Consider the following 6,414-nt stretch of genomic DNA (forward strand, 5'->3'; position numbering starts at 1 on the left):
TTTCTTCCTGCTCGCTCAGTCTTCTGGCCAGTAATAAGCCATGGAACCAAGCTTTCAGCTGTGACCTTGGCGACACGCCTTCTTTCAAGACAACAATGACCTTGATTCTGGAGGCCGCATCGTTTGACGGGAAGAGGGCTAAGCTGAATGTCGCCCAGTGTTCCGCCCAACCTTTACTACGAAATCTACAACCTGGAGCAACCTTGGCCGTGGAGGGACCTCTTCGATTTCGTCTTCTTCCGCCACATGAATACCGCTTTTGCCGACTGGGGTGAAGTGTTTGAAAAGGCTCTCGGGTGAGGAAACGGAACCGCTCCCCAGTAGACTGCCCCATGACTGACTCTGCTCTCCACAGACACCTCGAGCCCGGCGGCTACATTGAAGTGCAAGACAACACCTTCCCCATCATGTGCGACGACGACACCATGCCGCCCAACTCGGCCATTGCGCGGTGGTCGACCCTGCTGATGGAGGCCACGGAGCTGATGGGCCGCCCTTGCACGGCGCCCTCCCACTTCAAGCAGCTGCTCGACGGCGCCGGCTTCGAGGCCATTGTCGAGGTGAAGAGCGTCTGGCCCATTGGGCCGTGGGGCGCCGGTAGCAGGAGGGACCGGGAGATTGGCGTGTGGTGCCGGGAGAACTGTATCGAGGCGCTCGAGGCGTCCACGATTCACCTGTTTACGCAGTTTCTCCACTGGCCCGAGGAGGACACCCGGGACTTTTGCAAGGAGGTCGAGAAGGAGATTCGGAGTGGTCAGGTCCACGCATACTTCAACGTGTAAGTCTTGTGAGGGTGGGGAGGTGGGATGGCAGACGAGTGCCGTGTGCCGTTGTCTCCTGTCCAACTATTAGTTACGTTGAAGCTCTACTAACTTTCATGCAGGTATTGTGTTTATGGGAGAAAACCCTACGCTTGATCCCCCATTGGGAGAGGCTGAAAAAGATGTGTGCATTTTGTTGAATTAGAGATGTAATTATGATACCCTTGGGATTTCGGATTAAACTACACTTTTTGGCGCGGCGTAAGTAGAATGGGAGATGCCCCAAGGCGGTTTCAGTCGCTGGAGAAAATGGTGATGAGGAGGAGAACACCGTCCATTGGCGTTGATTTAGTTCGTTAATCATTCAATCGGCACCACCTAGCTAATTCAACACATGGATCGATTCCTGGGTACTGGCGTGAAAAAGATTCCCGGGTCGAGACCAGTGTGGCGGGTTCAACTTGTGGCCAAGCAGCGGACGACTCAAATGCCATGAAGCTTCCTCGAGTACTATTGGGATGAGTCTGAATGTTACCGTAAATAGCTATCACAATACATGTATCTCTAAACTGCTGAACCATGACGTTTGGATTTGGTCAAGTCGCAAATGGCTCCAATAGAACAACGGTCCTTACTTACTCTGCCCAAATTGCCTCCATTCGACGAATTCGGCAGCGCTGAGCGGCGCCAATCGTCCTTGTTTCCAACCCCCCCTCCTCCTATCCTCTCAGGCTCGGCCTTCTCATCAAATGCCATACCTATTGCCCATTAGGTCGGTCAGGCCGCGTAGCCCAATCACGTTCGGCGTCGAAATGTTTGCAGAAACCCACCTAAGCGAATGAGCGGAGCCCCCGTGGAGGATTCATGTTGGCGCGTAATCGTAGGGTGGGATTCAAGCAGGGGGGGGAGAAAGGGAGGGGAGGGGAGGGGCATCATTTCTCACGGATTTAAGCACGCCGAATTGTGTCTTTCCCCTCCTCCATTCTTCCCTTTCTTACAACAGATAAGTTGTATCATCGTCCCGTCGCCTCTCCAACGCACCCGAATCACCGTTCGACTTGCGTGAGAAAGAGAGAGAGAACCAACGAGATGACTGATTTGAATCAAGGTCAGCAGCACGCTGAGCCTGACGAGGTTATCGTGAGTCCACCGTTGAAAGAACTCTCTTGTGATTCATTGTTGTTATCGTCTCAAGATTACCACAGCAGGAAACTGATCCCGTTGCAACAGGAGGCACAAGACGTCGAATCGGATGTATCCTCGACTAGTGGCACAGTAAGTTTTCCCAGTCCTGCCAGTCTGTCTCACACGCCCTCTACCTGGCTGACAATCTTGCCGTTTCGTGTAGTCTGTTCAAACTGATACAGACTCGCTGAGATCAAGCATTCGCGACTATCGCAGGGAAAATGGTCGCACATATCACAGCTTGAGTGATGGATGTGAGTTGAAGCATCCATGAATTCCCCATCTCTTGATCAAATCAGCTAAACACACACATATTTTAGCATATATCCTGCCAAACGACGTTGTGAGTTCATGAAAATGAGTTTGTCTTTTTGAGTTCTGGAAAATCTAACTTGTCAATTCACCCAAAGACGGAACAAGACCGCTTAGGTGAGCCATTCTCTGCCTGCCATCTTACCAAGCCTGCTCATACCAATATTCCACAGACTTTCAGCATCACTTTTGGTTGCTGACTTGGGATGGCAAACTCTGCATGTGTCCAAAGAACAACGGAGCGAACCGTGTCCTGGACATTGGAACGGGAACCGGTGTTTGGGCCGAGGAATACGGTGAGTTTCCTTCCCGTACTCATTAACGAGCCACTGCTTTTTTTTTTTTTTTTTTTTTTTCAAAATTGTCTTCTAACGGCGTCACTATCAACAGCGGATCGAAACCCAGAAGCATTGGTATGTACTATGTACACCTGCCGCTCATAGTCATCGATCTGATGGCGAAATCGGCTTTTATTGACTCGAGGTGAATCCAAAGGTCCTTGGTGTCGACTTGAGCCCCATTCAGCCGGAATTGTAAGTATACCTGGGCACACGCAAACCCTCCTCCCCCACTCTTAGGCTCTTTCTCCAGTCTCCACGAATGATCTCGCCGGGGTGAAGGTGGCTGATCTTTCTATTTAACCCCAGCGTTCCCCCGAATTGCAAGTTTGAAGTCGACGACGTTGACAAAGAATGGACGTGGCAGGAGCCGTTCGACTTCATCTTTGCCAGACACATGAATGCATGCTTCGCAAGCTGGGAAAAGTTCCTCCGCCGTGCCTACGAGTAAGCAGTCGTCCTGTCCTCCCTCGTTTTCAATTCTACCAAAACTCGACAAGCCCCCAGTTAGACGTTTGAACTTTTCTAACATATTTTAAACCACTTTCCAAAAAACAGTGCTCTAGAACCAGGCGGCTTTATCGAGCTGCAAGACAACGCCTTCCCCATCCTCTGTCAGGACGACACCCTGAAGCCAGACGACCCGATGGCGCGCTGGTCGACCCTGATGATGGAAGGCACAGAGCTCATTGGCCGGCCGATCACGGCACCGGGCCGCTTCCGGTCCCTGCTCCAGGAGGCCGGCTTCGTCAACGTCGTGGAGCACAAGCGTGTGTGGCCGACGAGCCCCTGGCCCAAGAACCCGGAGCTCCGGGAGCTCGGGGTCTGGGGCCAGGCGTGTAGCCTGGAGGGCATCGAGCCGGGCGCCTTGGCGCTGTTCACGCGCGTGCTCGGGTGGACGAGGGAGGAGGTTGTTGTGTTTATGGCGAGTGTGAGGAAGGATTTTAAGAATGTTGGGATTCATGGGTATTGGAACGTGTGAGTTGGGATTTTCCACCCCTCTCCCCCACCCCCCCTTTCCCGCGGGGGTCTCATTGTCAGCGGATGAGTGACGGGAACTAACTACATCTCAGGTACTCTGTGTACGGAATGAAGCCATTCGAGAAACCTACCCAAGAGTAGAACATCCGGAGTTCAGGAGTCCGTAGATTCAGAGACGTTTCCTCCCGGGTCCGGTTTGGTGCAAAGGTTTACTGGCCGGGTTTCGATGTTGATCAAGTTTACAAGGTAGACTCTCATTCCCATCTATTGTAGATACACACACATATGGATTATACGAATTGAACTTTCTAGATGTGTATATTTACCTAGTGAAGCCTCCTGAGCAAAATGCCTCTTGGCAAATGGCACGACGGCAACCTGCATCTAATGTCACGGTTTGAATAAACAATCCTTCAACCCCTTTGTTTTCTCTGGCCTCGACTGATGGCTAGGAAGCCCCAAATCTCATAACCAAACCTTCTAGATGGAATGGCGTACTTCCAGAAACCATAAAGACAATGCTGCAAGCCAAGGATTCACATTCCTCGCCCGACACGCACACAGTCAAACCCTCACGATAGGACGTTGATCCATTGAATAAGTACTTTGTCTCTCATCTTGGATTACCAAGGTTTCTGAATTGCGTTTCAATAAATCGGTTCTCCCATTTCCAAAAGAGAAAAAAAAAAGAAGTCAGTAGAAAGACAATGACCATGAGCTTCTCAGATGCTTCAAAGTCCCTGACTCCCTTTGCGAACCTAATCCAAAGGGCCAGTCAAGTCGACCTCATCAAGCATGACGAATACTATTGTGTGAGCCGCATTCGGTGCAGCAGGTCTCGTTCTATCCCTTCTTATGCCCAACAGACTTGACGAGGTAGGGGCTCTTTTAGAAAAAAGGCTTGGGGGAGAATTCTGATCGTGAAATGGTGCCCGCCTGGTTTTGGGAGGCTCAATTGCTCATTTGCATCCCATTGGACCTTGGTTTTTGTTCTGGAGGTACATTTTCTCGGCCTCTATGCTTTTTGTTTTGAATCATGGCCAGTGATGGCTATTTGGATCAAATGAACAACACCTTTGAGGGGACTGGGCCGATATACATCATTCACAGCAGCTTTCGCCAGCTCCGTCCACCCTCACAAGCTCCGAAGTCAAGTTGAGAATGGCACTACGACTGATGATATGAATCTGCTGGCTCGGTTTGTCTTACGTACTGTGTTGTATTGTATTTTTCCAAATACATTGGCTTTGCCGGGTTATTTCATCAATGAACATTCAACTCTGGTGAGCTCACTTCATCAGCCCAAATATAATCCACAAGAAGGTCGCGCTCGATAACTGTAAATACACACAAAAACCCCAAACACAACTTTACCATCGCTCCAACCACAACCCTACCGACTCTGCCCAGCAGAACCTAAGCCAACGCTCCCATTCTCCATCCCGACCACAGGCTCAGCAGGCATCTCGTGCCTCGGCTCGCACGCCTCCAATTCAAATCGTTCGCGGCTCTGCGCGGGAAGCTCCAGCTTCCACTCCGCGGCAGCGGCGGCGTCCTTTTCGTGGAGCTGCCGCTCGGCGTAGACGAGGATGTCGCCCTGCGTGTGGACGGCCATTTCCCTCCTCCTCTTCAGGTGTCTGCGGATCAGCCACGCGAGAAATCCAATGAGGCCCAGGGCCCCCAGTGTCGCCCCGACGGCGACGCCCGCGACCGCGCTGCTTGAGAGTTGGTCCTCGTCGTCGGCGGCGGCGGCGGCCGTGGATACTGACGGGGTTGATGTCGATGTTGCTGTTGCTGATCCGAGAGCGAGGGCTGGGGTGGAGGATGAAAGTGTTGTTTTTAACGAGGCAGATGGTCTTGTTGAAGATGTAGACGTGCGGTCGGTTCGGGTGATGTTGAAGTAGTGAGACGTGGCGCTACTGCCTGTCTGGCCCGTCTTGAAGAGTTGCAGGAAGTACACCGGGCTCATGTCCGGGTCAAGCGTCGGGGGAAAACCGGCGTAGCCTACAGTCCAGACCAGGCTCTTTATTGTGGAATTGACTTTGCAATGGCGTCAAAATTCATTATCTTAATGGGGTGTAGTTTGTAGACCCGGGGAGCAAGGGGGGACTTACTCGCTAGCTTGGCATATGGGCCCTTCATGTTCGCCGGTGGCTGCTGTTGCCACAGAATCAGGTCGATGTTCTTGAGGTCCGTCTCCCATTGCAAGTCGATGTTGTCGCCGAGGGTGTAGACGGGGTTATCCCGGAAGTCTCCTGCCGGACCCGGGCCCGGCGGGCGGCGGAAGCGGTTCTCCGAGCGCGCGCATGCCGGGAAGATGAAGAAGACACCCAAGAGGATTACCGCGAGCATGTGTATCATTAGGGCCGGTAGTGGTTATTTGCTATCGTGATCGTGGTCTATATCCAAGTGAATAAACGAAAAGACATTGCACAGTCGAAGAGTGCGAAGCCCCTCTGGGTCGCAACGAGGGACACATTGTGTTTTTGCCTCATTTGTTTCTTCCCGTTGCAAAACCGTTGCCCTGCCTCCGCCTCGACTGTGCGCGATGGAGGGATGAAGTTCTCATTTTAAACATCCTAGCGACGGATCTAGTCAGCGTTGATCTAAGCCTTAGTGTCGTTTCGGAGACGTTGAAGCCTGGACGCTACCGAATCTGCCAATCATTTGTGCGTTGCCAAGACGGGGCCACTTCTATTTGATAATCCAGAAAGAAGTTCGAGAAGATGTCACGGGAGACGGAGTATTACGTGTCTGATTTGAGGATTGGTTTGTTTCGAGACACTCGGGGCGTTGATTTGATCGAGAACGAGGATGGCAGTGCGGCGATGCTTAAC

General features: G+C 52.0%; 3 protein-coding genes across 3 annotated transcripts; 2 read left to right on the plus strand and 1 right to left on the minus strand.

The window, feature by feature from the left end:
- Positions 1-147: 147 nt before the first annotated feature.
- CORC01_14149 (methyltransferase domain-containing protein) lies at positions 148-917 on the plus strand (the record flags this gene model as incomplete). Its single annotated transcript, XM_022625760.1, has 3 exons — positions 148-296; positions 356-778; positions 884-917. The coding sequence occupies 3 exons, from the start codon at positions 148-150 to the stop codon at positions 915-917; spliced, it is 606 nt and encodes a 201-aa protein (XP_022467728.1).
- A 933-nt stretch (positions 918-1,850) lies between these two features.
- CORC01_14150 (methyltransferase domain-containing protein) lies at positions 1,851-3,718 on the plus strand (the record flags this gene model as incomplete). The annotated part of the gene is made up of 11 exons (XM_022625761.1): positions 1,851-1,901; positions 1,992-2,036; positions 2,110-2,200; positions 2,267-2,289; positions 2,357-2,375; positions 2,432-2,554; positions 2,649-2,671; positions 2,754-2,791; positions 2,906-3,043; positions 3,155-3,574; positions 3,670-3,718. 11 exons carry the CDS (start codon positions 1,851-1,853, stop codon positions 3,716-3,718), a joined length of 1,020 nt encoding a protein of 339 aa, XP_022467729.1.
- Positions 3,719-4,970: 1,252 nt separating this feature from the next.
- On the minus strand, positions 4,971-5,938 carry CORC01_14151 (uncharacterized protein; the record flags this gene model as incomplete). Its single annotated transcript, XM_022625762.1, has 2 exons — positions 4,971-5,617; positions 5,692-5,938. The coding sequence occupies 2 exons, from the start codon at positions 5,936-5,938 to the stop codon at positions 4,971-4,973; spliced, it is 894 nt and encodes a 297-aa protein (XP_022467730.1).
- Positions 5,939-6,414: the final 476 nt, after the last annotated feature.

Source organism: Colletotrichum orchidophilum (assembly GCF_001831195.1).
Source record: "Colletotrichum orchidophilum strain IMI 309357 chromosome Unknown Scaffold_243.1, whole genome shotgun sequence".
Classification (NCBI taxonomy): Eukaryota; Fungi; Ascomycota; class Sordariomycetes; order Glomerellales; family Glomerellaceae; genus Colletotrichum; species Colletotrichum orchidophilum.